General features: G+C 42.6%; 1 protein-coding gene across 1 annotated transcript in view; it reads left to right on the forward strand.

Moving 5' to 3' along the window:
• ARHGAP12 (Rho GTPase activating protein 12) overlaps positions 1-19378 on the forward strand; it is a 207735-nt gene that overhangs the window by 156484 nt on the left and 31873 nt on the right. The window contains exons 7-12 of the mRNA XM_068235694.1: positions 964-1092; positions 1396-1476; positions 6635-6706; positions 8545-8610; positions 10796-10864; positions 19086-19190. Coding sequence (XP_068091795.1) covers positions 964-1092; positions 1396-1476; positions 6635-6706; positions 8545-8610; positions 10796-10864; positions 19086-19190 — 522 coding nt within the window. The remainder of the gene's footprint in view (positions 1-963; positions 1093-1395; positions 1477-6634; positions 6707-8544; positions 8611-10795; positions 10865-19085; positions 19191-19378) is intronic.

The following is a 19378-nucleotide window of genomic DNA, read 5'->3' on the forward strand; positions in this document are numbered from 1 at the left end:
TGAATGGAGAAGTCTCTTAAAGTGGACCTGAACATCCATTGCTTTCAAATGGGCTTATCTGTTCATCTGCCCTAGGTAGTCATGTGACACAGGGGGGTATCAAATTACAACTTCAGATTAGACACAAATGAGGGGGAATTCGACAGCCTAAACTCTCTAAATATATACAGGGTGCATTTCTCTGTTTTCCTTCTGTCCTGTGCAAGAGTTTGGGTGCACGAGTTTGGGTCCACTTTAAGGCCAGTTTCACACTGGAAACCGGCGTTATGGGAGCACTGTGGTGTGATGAGCGCACCACATCGCTCAAAGTAGCTAGCCTCTGGGGATTACTGCGGTAATCTCCCTTCTGATTGCAGGAATTGAAGCTCTCTAGCACTCTTTTCCTGTGGCCGAGAATTAAATTGCACTGAAGTGTTAAGGAAAAGCTGCGGCACCATAAACTTGCATGACTTCCAGTCGCCGCGCATGCTGCCTGACAACGCACTGTTACCCATGCTTCAAATGTGGGACTTCCGGTGCACTGCTCCAGGTATGACGTTCCCCATAGCCTTTCATTGGCGTAGCATTACCCTGTGGCAAAAAAGGGTGATGCAAGGCGCCAGTGTGAAAGGGGCTTCAAGGAAATCACCAGTCTTTACCAACTCAATCTTATTGAGATTCCAAGCTTTTTGATGTGGAGAAATATGTGTTTGTGAGGCATTTCCTCCCTTCTCTCTTGTAAATTCTGTCTTTTCACTCCTTATCTTCCCTGTGCAGATCTTATCAGCACTGCAGTAAAAAAAATGGAGTAGGGGGGCTACTGATGAGTCATTTCTTAAGGTTAACTCTAGCAGTGGCCTGGCAGTATTTTCAATCAGTTAAATAAGCGTATGCAAACAGTTTATCGTAACGTCAGTCTGTTTTTGATGACCACGTATATATTTCAAAAAGCTGTAACATACATTTTTTTTTCTTGCTTTTCAGTACAATTCCTTAATACCGCCTCATCAGAGAGAGATCACGAAGAGCCGGAGTCTGGATCGCAAGTTCCAGGATCCAATTGTTTTGACAAAGTGGAGACACAGCACGTACCTACTGGAAGCCAATGACAAGGTAATTGTTTTGTACGTGTGACTGTTTATCAAAGCAGTGTGACAATTCAGCAGTTTTGGATAGACGGTGAACTGAAGAAACACGGAAGGCCGGATCCTGCCCTTGTAATAATATTTATTGCATTTTGCATAAGTCAACCACAACGTCTCTGCTGAGAAGAATGTACGTTTATCACAGAAGCGAGAAGCAGAATTGTGGCATATTGTTAAATCTGGTAATGGCATTGCTTTCAGGTCTCCCAGGCTTCTATCGCCGAGGCAGCGGACGGCAGGGGAATTAACAAGTGAATTTTGTATTTTACAGTTACTTGTCAAGCAAAAGCGTAATTCCACAGACTGTTACATGCCTTGCCCAGGTCTTTTGACTCCACCTTATACAGAAAAAGTTAGTATTTTGAGTCTGGTCTGTTCTTGCCTGCCAACACACATCCACATTCCAGACATTCTTGAGATCTGTGAATATGCTTGTCTGCCTGCTGTGCTCTGACAGAAAGAAAAGTGCTGGGGCCTGAGAATATCATAGTTCTTTCATTATAAAGAACTACTCTTGTGCATTGAGAAAGTGGGACGTTAAAAAAGAATTTAAGTGCATTAAAAAGTGGGATTCCGCTTCAGGGCCTTAAAGTGTATCCAAACTCAGAACTTCCTGTCTGCTCTAAAAGGTTAGCCACAGCATGATAGCCTTTAGGGGGAAAATGATTCTTCATTACAATTTATGGAAATAAAAAAAAAACCTGTAGATTTAACTTGGTATTACTTTAATGGGGGTACTGAAAAGGTTAAGCCTCGGTGTTTCCTGTACAGGCAGAGAGCTGAGGTGCCCTGATTCACAGCTGCTGCTAAAACCTAATTGAAAACAAAAGTTTGCTTTCTTAAAACAGAAAGAATTTGCGATAATTCAGGTTGGAGAGAGCTCCGAGATGTCTCCCATGATGCAACACTGCTGAAATGTGCAAATTAACTATTGTTGCCCTTAGAAGCTAAACCCACCTCCAGAATCGCCGAAATGCAACGATGTGTCGGCTTGTTAAAGCGGACCCAAACCAAACATTTTTTTAATTAAAAATATTTAGTTGCACCACTCTGACACATACAAAGATAAATAAACACTCCTTCAAGCCTATGAGCATTTCAGTGCATGCTTTTCACCCTTCTCTTTTCATAACTAGGGTTATACAGGTGGCAGCCATTAGCAATTCCTCCTTTGCCGGACACCTCCTGCTACTCCACCAGTTTGCCGGATTCTGTCCGGGCAATATGAAAGGAAGGGAGGGGCTCCTCCAATAAATGTAAAATATTGTATATTTGCCATCATGCAGCTGAAAAAAGGCTGCTATTTATTATTATTATAATTTAGAAAATAGATTTTATTTCTGAAATCTTGTATTTTTTATTTGGGTCCACTTTAATTTGTACAGAGCCACAATAATCCAACATGCATACAGACTGTTTCGGATTGGTTGATCCTCATCAGTGCATGGCATGGATTAATTTGGCTCTATTGGGCACTTGGATCTAGCTAAACAAACACAGGGCACAGAGCACAGTGCAGTGAATTTCATTAGCAACTATATGTGGAATAAGGGCTTTTCTTTGTGCACTGTGCAAGAGTTCAAGTCTGCTTTAAAAGGGAGCTACAGTCAGGATTTCCCCTCCGTTTCAATAGAGTAGCCACACTATTATAAGATTTAAGAAGAAATATAAGGCAGTGCCTGAAAGGGATAAGAATCTGTTTCATTTTTTGTTGAAAGCCTAATCATTGCATTGGACTGAAAGGTGGCCACACACCATACAATTTTTTAAATATCTGTTCAATTTAAGAATTGCAATACATTTTTCTGACTGATTGTAATATTTCAAAAATGTGACCAATGTACCACACACACATGTTCAATTTTTCCCCAATTATGATAACAATGATTGGAAACTTTGACAAAATTGCTAGGGTGTGTATATTAATAAATTGACAATCTAACACACACCATACAATCTTCAGAAAGATTGAAGAAAACGGGAAATCCAATCGGATTTTTCAGTCGGATGAAAAAAAGCTTTCGATTTTTTTTCGGGAGTTCCGATCGTTTTTATCGAATTGCCGTAAAATCGGATCATTTTATTGTATCGTGTGTGGCCACCTTGAGTTAGGCTTGTTGATAGCATAGAGCTTCTGTCAAACTCTGGGCAGTGTGCCACATCTGGCCCGTAGTGCCAGCAAACTGTAGTGCAAGATTTATTTTCCCGAATGGCACTTTTCTTTCTGTTTTTGTTGATGTAATTTTTTTTTCATTTCTCTGGACCATAGTAAAATGCAAAATAAACCCCCATGTACAATAAAAATTGGTCTGTTCCAGTATGTTTTTCTTGTGCTTTTTAGTTTGTACAGCTTGGTTTACTTGCACTTCCAACAATTTTTAAATACAGCCTTTCTTTTCCTCATCCTTTGACAGAAACAAGCTAGTGGCAGTTTAAAACACACATTCTCCTGGCTAAGCTCTGGGAACATTACAAGATCTGAGCCCTCAATTTCTAAGACCTTGTTGCCTCTTGCAGTTCTTCTATGGAGGTAGACTTGTCCATGCTGCCACACTCGACTCCCTGCACTCCTCAGTCATAAAGGGGTGTGGCATGAACTGCCACTCCTCCTTGCTACAGTTCATAGCTTTGAAGTAAAGTGACACTGGCTACCTCTGACTTGCCTTCCTGCAGTGCTAAGTAATGAAGGTGTGTGTCTTGGGCTGTCATTTGCCTTCCTTCCTGCAGGTGGCATGGCTGGGCTCCCTTTGGAATCTTGAGCCCTATTGGTAATTGTAAAGTGTAACTTTTACAGACATTAAAATATTGTATTATCATGCTACTACAGAGCTGCCACATAAGCGTGTCAGAGATGGATGGTCACTGTAAACGGACTATAACTAGCCTTGTTTAATTTCTCAATCTGAACCCCCACCACTAGTAGGTGTGTTGACCTCACTGCTATAGGTGTAGCTCTTAAACAAATAGATGTGTTTAACAGTGCTATATACAAGTACTATTTACACGTAAACACAATTCCTATCCCTGCGTGATTTTGCCCATAAAGGGGCTTTGTTGTGAAATCCCAAGTAAGTGTACAGGAGATATTACACAGAAATCTGTGAAAACAGACAGAGCCATTTCCAAGATATGCAACGCATTAAACCTTACTCATAGTAAACAATTTTGTTCCTAGAATATACAATTATTGAGTTATTCCCCCCCCCCCCCCATCCCCTTAACCCCCCATTCTGTCATCTCTGAGAGCCACTTATCAGATAGATTATCTCCTATGCGATATCTAGACGACCCAAGGACCCCTGCAACTGTTCCATAAGATACCATTTGGTATATTTGAAGTGTTCCATTAGTTGTAAAGATGAAGAAGCTTCTCTTGCACATCCCAGACAGTAGGGGCACTTGAATAGATCCATTTGTTAAATATGACCTTGCGTGCAGCTACTATGATCAGATGTGCTATTTTGCTCAAAACAGGTCTAGCTGCCACAGCAGGATCAGATTCAGTAGGTTCGACATAGTTAAACAAGAGCATGAGCGGGCATGAACTTAAATGAAGATTACAGACTCGCTTATAACAAAACATTATCCCAAAATATTGCTATTGTCAGGCAGGACCAAAGATAGTGACACAAATCAGCATTTTGTAAGGAACACTTGGGACACCTCGGTGAGTAGTGCTCAGAAGGCGACTGATACTTAATGTTAAAAGCAAATTTTGCTTTGTGGATTAATTTGAGCTGCGATTCCCTACAATTTTCCCCTGGTACCATTTTGTGAACCACCCTGTATCCCTCCAAAATTTTTCCCTCAACATTCTCAACCGGAAGTTCTTTCTTCCATTTGGAAAGATTATTTTGAGCTTTGATCTCTATATCGATCTCTTGTAGTCTAGCATGTATTTCAGATGGGGAAAATTGAGAACGATGGGGGGAAATGAATTTATCAAAAGAGTCCAAGGTTGCTATTGGCGCTATGTCCTTGATGTTACTTTGCACGTACGATTGTAGTGGGCAATAGTACAAAAAGTGGCCCCTAGGTATTCCAAACTTTGCTCTAATCTCAAGAAATGTCAAAAGTCTCCCCCTGCGCAAATCACAGAACTGCCCCAAACACTCGACACCCTTATCCAACCAAGACAGGAATCCCCCATGGGCTAAACTAGCTGGGAAACCTGGTAGGCCCCGTAGTGGCATACATTTTGAAATTTGCTGTGGTGTTAGATATATTTTCCTAAGAGCTCTCTAGGCCATCACCGTATCCTTGATAACTCTGTTTTTGAGTTTAGGGGGCATATATTTTTGAGGGGTATGTAGTAGACCAGACATCGACCACGGATCAGAGAAAGATGCTTCAAGAGAATAGTTGGAATGGAGCGACGGATATCTGGGATTGCCAAGCCTCCCCACATTCTAGGAAGTGTTAATTTGGAGAGGGCTATCCTCCGCTTTTTACTCTTTCACAATAATCTATTTAGGGCTCTATTCAATTCTTGTATAACTTTGTTTCAGCAGCAAGGGGATAGTTTGTAGGGAATATAGTCAGGGCCGGGCCGAGGCATAGGCTGGAGAGGCTCCAGCCTCAGGGCGCAATGTAGGAGGGGGAGCACAATTCATTCAGCTGTCATTCCTAATTGTGTTTGAAACAGAAAGAAAAGGGGATACATAGCAGTGACTGCAAGCCAGATAACTAGATATTAAGGTGTTGGGGAGGTTGTGAGCCCTGTGGCGCCTCTTAGTCTAATAGCAATCAGTGTGTGACGGCTGGGGTGGCAGGGATGGAGGGGCGCACTTTGGTGTCTCAGCCTTGGGAGCTGGAGGACCTTGTCCCGCCTCTGGATATAGTAGTCTACCGAAGGTGACTGATTTGATTAGGGTCGCCCTCCCCGGGAGATTGATTGGCAAATGTTCCCAGCTAACTAATTGGCGTCTTAGGTCCTTAATCAGCGGATCATAATTAAGGGAGTATAGCGTGTTAGGGCCCTTGTGTATCTTTATACCTAAGTATGTAATCACTGAGCTGACTTTTTTTTGTTTTGTTTTTTGTTCTGTGACAATTATTTATCTGTTTGGGAGTGTTCAGGATCCAGAAAAGTGATTTTAAAAATTGTTTGGAGGTTCAAATGCTGTTATAATTTATTGTTAATATTACTAACAGCTGGTTTGTTTGGTTTTCATATGATGAAAGTGTGTATTGCATTTCTACCTACTTATTGACAAAATACATTTTTATTGGGTGCAGACTGTGATTGTGGTTTTGTGTGTGGACTTTGTATTGTAGTGTGGTTTATGCACAGTTATGTGTGTATCAGTGGAGTGTATCCTGCTGACCACACACATACACATGCAGGTAAAGTACACGGCTGGCAGGTCCTGTACCCATGTTCATGTTCGTTAATACATCTTCAAGAAATTCCCTCCTTACAACCGTGGAGAAGAGATCTACACCAGAGACTGGGCAGTGCTGCTCTCTTGTGTACTAAGTCATTAATGCAATGTTATTTCTGGTTTCAGGATTCCAGTCCATTGAAACAAGGCTTCCCGGATATTGAGACCTCTCCATCTTCTCCAAAGCTTCACTCATCAGTTAGTACAATTTATCATTTTTGGTATTCCTTGAACGCTAACAGGCAAGATTTCTGGGAGGGCGGGGTGCTTATTAAAGGTTAAAATGTACCTGAGAGGAAGACAAGCAAAACATTTATACTTACCTGGGGCTTCCTCCAGCCCCCAAGCTGTCTCTAAGCTACTCTATGTAAACTACACTGCCCAGCTATAGTGCACTAACCCCTCCTGCCCCCAAAAGCTTTGCTACACTACACTGCACTAACCCCTCCTGCCTGACCAACTTAGCTACACTACACTACACACTACACGAACACCTCCTGCCTGACCAGCTAAGCACTGCATTAACCCCTCCTGCCTGACCAGCTTAGCTACACTAACATCTGCTGCCCCCACCAGCTAAGCTATACTACACTACACTACATCCTATACTTACCCCTCCTGCCCAACCAGCTAAGCTACACTACACTGACCCCTCCTGCCCAACCAGCTAAGCTACACTACACTGACCCCTCCTGCCCAACCAGCTAAGCTACACAACACCAACCCCTCCTGCCCAACCAGCTGAGCTACACAACGCTAACCCCTCCTTCCCATGCCGCTAAGCTGCACTACGCACTACACTAACCCCTCCTGCCGAACCAGCTAAGCTACACTACACCAACCCCTCCTGCCGAACCAGCTAAGCTACACTACACCAACCCCTCCTGCCCAACCAGCTAAGCTACACTACAATATCCCCTCCTGCCCAACCAGCTAAGCCACACTACACTAACCCCACCTTCCCAAGCAGATAAGCTACACTATACTGCACTACCACATCAGTTTAAGATTTCACTTGATCCAGCCGGGGTGCTCCTCTCCCCCTCACTCTGGACCAACTTCTACACGCGCTACTCTTCTACTGTAGCTGCTGATAAACACTTTGGCCAATTGCCTCCATAGTTCTCATAGTTCCTGGTGGGCTCAATACTTCCTGATTAGTGGTTCTCTGTTCCTGGGTGACCCCAGCGGTACATGTACGCCGCATGTCATGCATGACCTTGCCGCACTGTCACTGAGCTCATGCAGTAACAGAATTGCTAATAAGGAGGTACAGAGCCCACCAGGAAGGAGGACCGGAGCTGTATAGAGGCAAGTGGCAGCAGTGTATATCAGCAGCTGCATGCGGAGAAGAGAAGCGCATGTACATCAGCAGGACCGGAGCGAAGGGGAGAAGAGCACCCGGCTGCATGCGGTACATGCTTTCTTGCACACTATGTACCACATTCTACTGTATAGGAGAACATGCAAACCTCATGCAGGCTGCTTTTGAATCCTGGGGGTTCAGGAATGTAAGACGAGAGCACTAGCTGCTTAGCCACCATGACAACTCAATACCAATAAGGGCCAGCGCACACCAAGAGGGCTCAGCTGAGCGCTTTTAAAAACGCCAGCACTTTGAAAAGCGCTTGGCTAATGTGGTGGAATGAGATTGATTACTCCAGAGCAATGTGACTTCTCCCAAATGCAAACGCGGGTCCTGCAGCATTTCTGCTGATTTCTGAGGTGATTCAGCCTCAATGTTAAGTATAGGAAAGTGAAAAATCGCTCTGAAAAGCGCTAGATCAGAGCGATTTTCCAAGCGTTTTTGTTAGAGAAGCTGTTCAGTTAAAGCTACTGTAACAAAAATAAAAAAAACGCTATACCAAAACTCTCCGAAAATGGCTAGGCACATGCCTAGAATCGCCTAGTAAAATCACTTAAAACGCTGAGCCTTTGTGATTACATTAGCGCTTTTTGGTGTGCCTGTATAAGCTTCTGGTTTTCACTGAAATACATTAGTTTAATGTTTGTTTGTTTTTGTTTTGTTTCCCCAGGACCAGGAAAAGTATGGCGTGTTAAATGTGACTAAAATCACAGAAAATGGGAAGAAAGTCAGGCAAGTAGCAGTCTTCTGTGTTGTACAGCCGTAATGCATGATTTTCCCAAGTTTATTTATACTCTCATATCACTGATACTAGATTAGAGTAGAATTCCACTCCGTGTTATATAAATGTATCCTTTAGTTACATCAGGTATTGAAATATTTCTTCAAAAAACAGGAAGTCGAAGCTCAGAACAATGTTGTTGTTAATGACAGAATGGAATTGTACATTTAAAACCCAAGCCGCTGTATGTCGTAGCTGCGCAGTGTATGGGCACCCGCAGTATTGTCTGTCATGGACGTAAATTGTAAAAAAAATCTTACAACACCATCAATGAACCAATCTTTGCTTCCTATCTATCACAACCAATCAAGAAAATCCAAATTTTGGTTTGACAAAAATCCAGTCGGATGATTTTTTTTTAAATAATCGTTCATAATCTATTGTGCCCATCAACTGAGATTATTTTCAACCAATCCGATCAGAATTTCTGATCGCTCAAATGATTTTTCACTAGAAATTCGATGGTTAGTGGCCACCTTAAGTCTACAGATGTATGGCCGGTGTTTTCTATGTTCATCTTTAGTGTATTTCTTGCTTTAGAGGAAAATATTTTTGACAACACCACTTTAAAAATTTAGCCATTAAACTGAAACTAAAAATATGAGACTCAATTCTGTTATATTTTATTTGCCTTTACTATCACACATAGAATTATCTCATAAGTTTATTTTCAATTCAGGTTCACTTTAAAGCAGGGATGTCAGACCAGTCCTATAAGGGCCGAGATCCTCACACATTTTTGACACAGCTCAAAATAATTGATTGGTCTGAATCAGGAAAGGTGTGGTCCATCAGGTAGAACACATTCCTCTTTCTCAGTCCATCCTAAACACTGGCATGGATCTGGCTCTCCAAGCCTGGAGTTCCACACCTGTGCTTTATAGGGACTTTGAGCAAGACCCCAAAATGGCAAAATGAACTTACCTGGGGCTTCCTCCAGCCGCTGCGCACATGTGGCACCTCCGCTGCCGTGAGCATTCTGTGCACGATTGGTTCATTGTATCAAAAACCGCACATGCACAGAATGCTCACGGCAACGGGCACACGCAGTTGCATGCGACTCCTCACAAAGTCACCGGGCGAACGGAGGGAGCCCAGAGGATGCAAGGGACCTCACAGACTTATGTTCATTTTGCCATTTTGAGTTCCTGCTCAGAGTCCCTTTAAAGGGAACCTTAATTGAGAGGGATATGGATGGTTCCTTTTAAAGTGGACCCAAATTAAAAATACAAGATTTCAGAAATACAATCTATTTTCTAAATTCTAATGATAAATAGCAGCCTTTTTTCAGCTGCATGATGACAAATATAAAATATTTTACATTTATTGGATGAACCACTCCCTTTCTTTCATATTGGGATTTTTCCAGCAAACTGGTGGAGGAGATAAAAAACAAAACACAGGCTGCTACTAGTGATGTCACAGGGGAGGTGATCTCAGCTTGTGTGAGATTTCTCATAGACAATGCCCCTGTGAGGGAGGGTAGCTGATGACAAACATACCCATGATCTAAAACCTCCTACTAAGCTCAGAAGTAATGGCTGCCACCTGTATAACCCTAGTTATGAAAAGAGGAAGGTGAAAAGCATGCACTGAAATGTTCATAGGCTTGAAGGAGTGTTTATTGATCTTTGTATGTGTCAGAGTGGTGCAACTAAATATTTTGAATAAAAAAAAAGTTTGGTTTGGGTCCGCTTCAAACAATACAGGTTGCTTGGCAGTCCTGCTGATCTCTTTGGCTGCAGTAGTAGCTGAATCACACACCTGAAACAAGCATGCAGCTACTACAGTCAGACTTCAGTCAGAGTACCTGATCTGCATGCTTGCTGAGGGACTGTGGCTAAAAGTATTAGAGAGACAGGATCAGCAGGAGTTTCAGGAAACTGGTACTATTTTAAAAGGAAAAATACATGTCCTTCTCAGTTTAGGTTCCCTTTAAGCATGACCTTGCCCCCTAGGGAATGCTGACAGACCAGGGTGAAGGAGCAGTGCACTTGTCTCTATGGCATATCACACTTTTTTGCTTGGTTTGAGTACATGGCATTTGTTCTTGTTTAAGGATAGCGTTGTCATCCCGACAATGTAATTTGTATCTAAATGACGGGGTTGATTTGATCTCTGTTGTTGCTATTACAGGAAGAACTGGACATCATCCTGGGCTGTGCTGCAGGGCGCTTCCATATTATTCCAAGGCACCGGTGCAGGCTGGGTAAGACTGTCACTTATAAACCTGATTTTCTCTTACAGAAGTAATTGTTAGGTATGATCCGGGACTACAGTGTTCTATCATTTTGCTCCTCAGTCTCCTGGCTACCTGCTTTTAATTAAAGCGAAACGAGTGACTGCCGGCAAATAATTTAATTCAATTTCCGTTTTATAAGCTAATCATCCTCTTCTAATTCAGGAGCACGTTTGGCCAGCCTCATCAGCATCATTCTAAGTTGTCTTTAATTAGATACATATAATAGAATGATTTTCACTGCATACACAACACATATAAAGGTTGATTTGCTAAGGCTGAAAAACACCGAACAACCAAAAAAAGAACTTTGAACAACATAAGCGAGCCAGGAAAGCTGAACTATATTTTTGTGTCTTTAATTTACTGCTGTGTGGAAAATTGATGAAACTTCACCTGGATCATCATTATTATAGTAAATTTTAAGTTATGTCACTTAAAGAACAACTGAAGCGAGAGGTATATGGAGGCTGCCATATTTATTTCCTTTTGAGCAATATTGAGCAATTGCCTGGCTGGCCTGCTGAGCCTCTGCCTCTAATACTTTTAGCCACAGACCCTGAACAGGCATTCAGCAGATCAAGTATTTCTGGCAAGATTAGCTGCATGCTTGTTTCTGGTGTTGTTCAGCCAAATAGATCAGCAAGAGTGCCAGGCAAATGGTATTGTTTAAAATGAAATACATATGGCAGCCTCCATAGCCCTCTCCCTAAGTAGACTCACACTGGTTTAAATACAGCCGAGGAGGCCATTAAGGACCATCTTGGCCAAGGATCTAGCATGTGTACAGGTGCTGCGCCGATGTTGCCTAATGATCTGGCATGTCCAATTTTAAGTGACATGATCTAATAATAGTCCCCCGGATGTTTCAGCCATTTTATCGTATTTTCTAGAAAGCGATGGCTGCCAATGATTCCCAATCGATTTTCGCCAAAATCATTCGATTCGGTCCATCCCACCAGATGGGAGATCTGAATCTGTGGCAGGTTGGGAGCGCTTTGTTAGCACGGTTCAATTTTGCAACAAAGCTTACACTCTCCAGTCCGTCGTCACATGACTTTGCTACACTGCTGGCCGCACTTCACTGTCTCTTTTCTCTCAGCGCGCACCTGTGTTACATCACAAACACTGGAGGCCAAATACTTTAGGTCTCTAGTGGCCACATAAGGTATGTGCCACAATGCCCCTAGTGTTTAGCCTTTAGTGTTTCGTCAGGGAACGCGGTACCTGAGCGAGAAGACACAGGGAGGAGCGCTCAGCCGTGGAGGGAAGACAGGTGCTGGCATACAAATAAGAGTTCCTACACTCTGCCTGGCCCAGGGAGTGACCTACATGGGGAGACCCGGCTGGCAAGGCGCACAGATTTTCAGCATAAAATCTATTGAAAATCTGTGTGGAGAGATTCCATCAGACAGACCCTCTCTGATCAGGTATCTGAGAGGGGTCCAATTGTTGGCCACAGCGACCAATGTATGGCCAGCTTTAGTCTAATGTCCTTACCATAGTTTAAGCCCTATTGAGGCACCATTTGTGTCCGTGGCAGGTTATTGTGCCTGTGCAGTGCGCTCACGGAATATGCATAGTTATACAGTACATCGGAATAGGATATTGTGAATGTACTAATTACACATTTCCTATATCCGTTGCAAAAGCAGGCAGTATGCACGATATGTCATCACTGCCAATGTGAATCACCAGGCTACTTTTTAGAACACTAACCTGGGTCTAAAGGCTATAGCCAGGCCATTCCGGCTTTGTATTTCATCCATTAAAGAGCCCCCAAACACTCAGCAACATCAATGAGATTGACAATGGGGTCTTTAGTCCTAATCTGACTTTTCTGGAATCCTATATTCGTATTTTGTATTTAAAGGACGAAATCTAATAAAATAAAAAACTATCCTCATGTACCTAATGGTGGCCACTAATGATCCAATCTTTTTCATCCAATCTTACCACTTCTATGTAATATAAGGGACTGCCTAAAGTATCCCTTCAATATATTCACACTCAGGTTACCCTTCTACTACATAGATTTGGTAAGATTGGACAAAAAAGATTGGATCATTAGTGGCCACCATAAGACAGTTAAAACTTTGTTTTTCAGCTCTTATAAAAAGACAAATCTTAAAGTGACTCTAGGACCACTGTAAAAAAAAAAAAATTCTAACTGAACCTCCTAATGAGGGAGGTTCTAAACTGAGCATGCCTTTGGGGCAGGGGGAGCAATATTACTTACCTACAGGGTTCTGCTCCTCTTGATCCCCGTCCGTTCAAGATGCGTCATCTTCTCTCCAGACTGGCCGCACTAACCGCAGCTTGTGTCTTCCGTACTGTTATGAGTGTGTGCGCTGCAATGCATACCCGAGAGATGTAGTCCTGTGTAAGCAAGTACATTCTCTGTACTCACATCCACAGGACTACATCTTCCAGCATGCATTGTGTCACGCTCACAACAAAGCTGGGATATGCAAACTGCAGCCGTCTTAAGGGAAGATGGCGCATCCCGAATGGATGGGGACGACCGGAGGAGCAGCACTCTGCAGGTAAGTTATGGTGCTCTCCCACAGCTCAGTTTAGAACCTCTCTTATGGGGAGGTTCATTTGACAAAAAAAAGTGGCGCTCAGGTCTCTTTAAACTACTGAATTATTGTTCCCTGCACACTGCACACTTTGTTTTTCTCAAATGCACAAAGTTTTAAAACCCCTGAGAGATACCATAAGGTCCATCTGCAGTTCAGTGCGGAGAATGCAACCTACTAGGACTGGGACTATACATACAGGTTTCTCATGTTACATGTCACCTCACGTACCCCATAAGAAAAAATGTTTTGGTTTTTTTTTGTTAAAATTGGCAGCCTCATTTATACACAGATTGATCCATATCCAAATCTACATTGTATATACAATGATATTTATTAGGAGATATATATGTTACATCTTAACTGACTTCAAGTCCAGAAAGCAAGGCATTGCTCCAGACTCCTCAGCCCTGGTCATGAGCAATGTATTGGTGTCAATGTCGGTCTTATGTGTGGTGTATTTCTTGTGCTAATATGTCTCTTGTTGTTTCCGAGACCCGTCTTCTTCCTTTCCTCCACAAGTCCTTCTGCACTCGGTGTTCAGTGTCTGTGCTCCTCCTGTCTCTCCTGTCTGCCTGGAAAAACACTCTTCATCCTCAGCGTTTTGTCTCCTATGTAAATGTCAGTCCTGTATCTTTCATTCATCCATGTGCATGAGGAGTCGCTGCATGACCATTACTCAGTAGGGACCGCCCTGCTTAGGAGAACCCATGGAGAAGCATATGATCAGTTTGATCAGCTGATAGATTTGTAAGGTTCTGATTTGCTGGTCCTGATCATGTGTTAAACCAGGAAGTCATAACAGCAAATCAGGACCTTACAAATCTATCAGCTGATCAAACTGATCACATGCTTCTCCGTGAGTTCTCCTAATCAGGGCCATACCCATTACTCAGATCTATTCTCAAAGTTTAAAGCGGACCTGAACTCAGAACTTTCTCTCTGCTCTAAAACATAAGCAGCAGCATAATAACCTTAAAAGAAAAACATTTCTTAGTTACAGATGATACAAATCCTGCAATAAATCTGCAGTGTGTCTACTTCCTGCTTTTAATGGAAGCAGACATAGTGTTAACATCCTGTGTTTACAGATTGGCAGCCCTGCCTTGGAAGCCAGCTGACAGCTTAGAGATCAAAATACAACTTGTGATTAGTCGCAGATGAGGGGGAATTAAACAGCTAAGCTCTCTAAATACATACAGGGTGCATTTCTCTGTTTTCTTCTGTCCCGTGCAAGAGTTCAGGTCCACTTTAACATATGTATAAGTTGTAAAGCCTAAAGCAAAGTTAGTCATACTCCATACAGAATAGAAAAAGAAGGGACACCGAGAGCCCAATATAGTGTAGTAAGTTGGGTGATGGGTAAATGGAAAAGTATATGATTGATATACTCACAAGTCAGGGTTACCAATTAGGCAACCACTGTGCAGGCAGGTGAGGAGATTAGGCCTGTCCTCACTCAGGATTAAGATGTCGCTCTCTGTAGATTAGGAGAAGAAAAGGGGAATTCATCCCATCCACCAGGGGTGGATGCTGATAATGTAAGGAGAACAGAGACGCCTACAGAATAAAATATATCTAAAAACGTTAAAATTCCTCGGGAAACGGTGGTGGACTCATCTCCACGAAGCAGACATGATACTGTTGGATTTTAGTACAAACAAATTTATTTATATACTCCCAACATACAGCGCAACGCGTTTCACGGGTATATTCCCGCTTCTTCAGGCAATAACGAACAGGAGTACACACAGTGCAGTCTTAGGGCTCGTTTCCACTATCGCGAATCCGCATGCGTCCAACGCATGCGTATTCGCACATGTAATGCAAGTGGATGGGCCTGTTTCCACTGTAGCGTTGTTGAGGTGCGTTTTTTTTCAGTGGAGAAAAAACGCACAAAAGAGCCGCAGAATTCGCCTGCGAGTGGAATGCATGCGAATCGCATGCAATGTATTTAATAGGGAAATTGCGTGCAATTTCCCCATGGGTTTTTTGCCGCTAATTCGCATGGGTACCAATGTAAATTCACGCAGGCAGTGACATGGTTAAAATCGCATATACCCTCACCTATGCGAATTCGCGGCAAAAACCGCATGGGGAATCGCATCCGAATCCAGGCGATTCCGCACCGCAATAGCCACAGGGACACACATTCAAATAGAGTTTGCAAGGTAGACAGACGGTTTGCCAGGCTATGCATGCTTTTAATGGACAAGAAAATGAAACTTTCGATAGTCTTCCCACGCTTCACTGGAAATGTCAAGAGCCTCACTAGCATTGCTTTCCTCACTCTGAAGTAATCTGTCATCAAGAATGTAACAGGAAGAGTGGGAACACTTTTACTGCAGCTTGAATGACTCCAGGGCCACCGAGCATAGATAGGATCAGGGAGTAGGACAGGAATATCTCGCTGCTGTGACCTTGCCTTAAAGCGGGATTGTTGGCCATAAAATCAGATTCTGTATACCCACTGCTCTGTATTATATAGTCTACGTGCAGTCTGCATTGCAAGCATTCCAATATAATCACAAATGTGTCTGCTGTAATGAACCTTCTCTTAGTTTAGCCTGGCTCTATACTGGTACATTGCTGGGGAGAGGGAAGCTTGTTCTCTCACCTCCCACATTCCTGCTCCTCACTGATTGGCTATGACAGGAGGCTGAGAAGGGATATACACCTCAACCCTCTGCAGAGGCTGCTGAAATACGATTTATGCTGTGGTCACCTGTGTATAAAGCAAGCTAGATATGATTGTGCAGTTTTTAGCACGGAGCTCAATGAGGAGGAGTTATGCACTCACCATTTCAAGCAGGAGAAAATAAGAGGGAGGAAATTGCATCAGGATTGGCTTCCGTCAAAGGCAGTAAAGATGGAAAATGCCTAGAATAGGTTTCTTTTTATTTACTATACACAATTCACCGAAATCAAAATGTGGACAGTACAATACATATGTTATGTAAGCAGTAGGGTATTGTACCGTGTTAGCCATCAGTAAAAGCAAGAAGTTTTAAATCAGGATGATACCATTTATTGGCTAACTAAAAATGAATAAAAATAAGCAAGCTTTCGGCCTTGCAGCCTTCGTCTGGCTTATATCCTGTTAGTTTGCGAACTGGTGGTACAGACAGCTTATATACATGCAACATCAAAAGGGAAAACAGATATTTTTTCAAGCATAAATACATGTCATTACCCAGGCAGGCCCATAATCTCAGGGAGCGGAACTTTTACAGAGAACATCTCAGTGTGGCTGGAAAACATTTTGAAACCTCTTGTCTGTAAAAGACCCAGCTACATACAGGATACCACCCACCTCCTGAACAAACTGACAGCCATCGGCCCAGTACCTGAGGGAACCATACTGGCCACGATGGATGTGGAGTCCCTGTACACGAACATTCCCCATGATGATGGTATTGCGGCCTGCCGTAAATAACTTCAGGGTCAGGGCATACCTGTAAAGCCTATTGCTGGACTGATCAAATTCATTCTCACTCATAATTATTTCACTTTTGGACAGGACCTCTATTTACAGCAGATGGGCGTGGCAATGGGTTCGCGATTCGCACCACAGTATGCAAATCTCTTCATGGCCAAAATCGAAGAGGAATACCTCAATGCATGTGGCATAAAACCCATGGCCTACGTCCGCTTCATTGATGATATTTTAATCATCTGGTCCGCAAGTGAGGATGATCTTCTCCAGTTCCACAGGAACTTCAATGCCTTCCATCCTACAATCAAATTGAAACTTACCTACTCTCACACAGAGATTAATTTTCTGGACACCACCATATACATCAGGGGCAACAACATACAAACCTCTGTGTATCGCAAACCTACAGACCATCCCACGTACCTAAGATATGACCGTTTTCATCCTAAGCACATTAAGAACTAATTTACAGCCAAGCTATAAGGTACAACCGGATTTGTTCTGACAGGATGGACAGAGACAAGCACCTGGATAACCTTAAGAACACTTTCATTAAACAAGGTTACAGTCCTCTTATGACTGAGGCCCAAATCAGGAAAGCCAGCAACATCCCCAGGACTGAACTCCTGAAATATAAGCAAAACCAGAAAGAGGAACGTGTCCCTTTGGTTGTCACCTACAACCCACACCTGGAAATCTTAAGGAGGATTGCTAAGGAACTACATCCCATTTTACACAAGGATCACAGACTGAGAAAGATATTCCCTAAACCTCCACTCTTGTCATATCAGCAACCACACAATCTAAAACAGATGATTGTCAGGAGTTCTTTGAATAGGCCTCAACAAAACGGAACATCACCCTGCCGACAAATATGTGGGACCTGCGGACACATTTACTCCACTGACAGAGTAACGATACCAGGTTCACAACAGGAGTACAGTGTACAAGGTACATTTTCCTGTTGTTCCACCAATCTGGTATATCTGATCATGTGTGCTAAATGCCCCAATGTTATGTACGTGGGAGAAACTGGACAAACTCTGCGCAAACGTATGAATGGACCCAGGCACACTATTAAAGATACCAAATCTGGACTCCCAGTTGCTACACACTTTCGGTCCAACGGACACAGCATGGATGATCTTCGTGTCACTGCCCTGAAGGGTGGCTTCAAAACGTCAAATGATCAATTAATAGCAGAAACAAAATTTATAAATTGGTTCAAAGCTGTGCAGAACGGTTTGAATAAGGACAACAACTTTCTATATTGGTATGAGACTGATGATATTTGAACTTTTCTCAGCCATTATAGCTGAACTTGTGAACTAAGAATTTACGATACCTTTGTGTCAGTCCAACTCCCAGGTATGTGAGCAGGGAGTAAACAAGGATCCTTATCTTAGCTTACAACCTCTAAGGTCAGATGGTCTGTGTGAATTAAAGCATTTTAATGACATGTATTTATGCTTGAAAAAAATATCTGTTTTCCCCTTTGATGTTGCATGTATATAAAGCTGTCTGTACCACCAGCCTGCAAACTAACAGGATATAAGCCGGACGAAGGCTGCAAGGCCAAAAGCTTGCTTATTTTTATTCATTTTTAGTTAGCCAATAAATGGTATCATCCTGATTTAAAACTTCTTGATGTTATGTATGTAGAACAAGTATTTATCTACTTATATATGTGGTTTTTTTTCCTGTGATAGGTTGGCTGTCCATGCTGCTTTAAAGGGAACCTAAACTGAGAAGGATATGTATTTTCCCTTTTAAAATAATACCAGTTTCCTGGCAGTCCTGCTGATCCTCTACCTCTAATACTTTTAGCCACAGCCCCCGAACAAGCATGCAGATCAGGTGCTCTGACTGAAGTCAGACTGGATTAGCTGCATGCTTGTTTCAGGTGTGTGATTCAGCCATTACTGCAGCTAAAGACATCGGCAGGAGAGTCAGGCAACTGGTCTTGTTTAAAAGGAAACATCCATATCCCTCTCAGTTTAGATTCCCTTTAACCAGACTCTGTCTGTAACTGGGGTATCATGTATGCACAGATTATACTGCTTTCACACCTCATTTTATTCTTGCTTATCCAAGAAGCATATCCATAGCTGTGCATTTGAAGTGATCCTTTTGGTAAGCTGGCATTACTAATGTGACAACTTTTTGCATCTAGAAATTTGGAGGCAACCAGTCCAAACCCGAATTCACAGTTGATCTCAAAGGAGCGTCTGTGGAATGGGCTACAAAGGAGAAATCCAGCAAAAAGAATGTAATCGAGGTAAAGTGGCATCTCTTTATTGCTTCTGTTAAGTCTAGATCTTTCCGAGTGAGATACATTAAAATGTCTATTTGGTACCTGTAAAATGTTAGCTTTAGCGTCACTAAAGTTTTACCAATACAGAGACATCAGACTTGTAAACTTTAGGATGAATGTTGGAAATGGCCTGGTGCGCACAAGTGTTCCAT

Source organism: Hyperolius riggenbachi, chromosome 5 (assembly GCF_040937935.1).
Source record: "Hyperolius riggenbachi isolate aHypRig1 chromosome 5, aHypRig1.pri, whole genome shotgun sequence".
NCBI lineage: Eukaryota > Metazoa > Chordata > Amphibia > Anura > Hyperoliidae > Hyperolius > Hyperolius riggenbachi.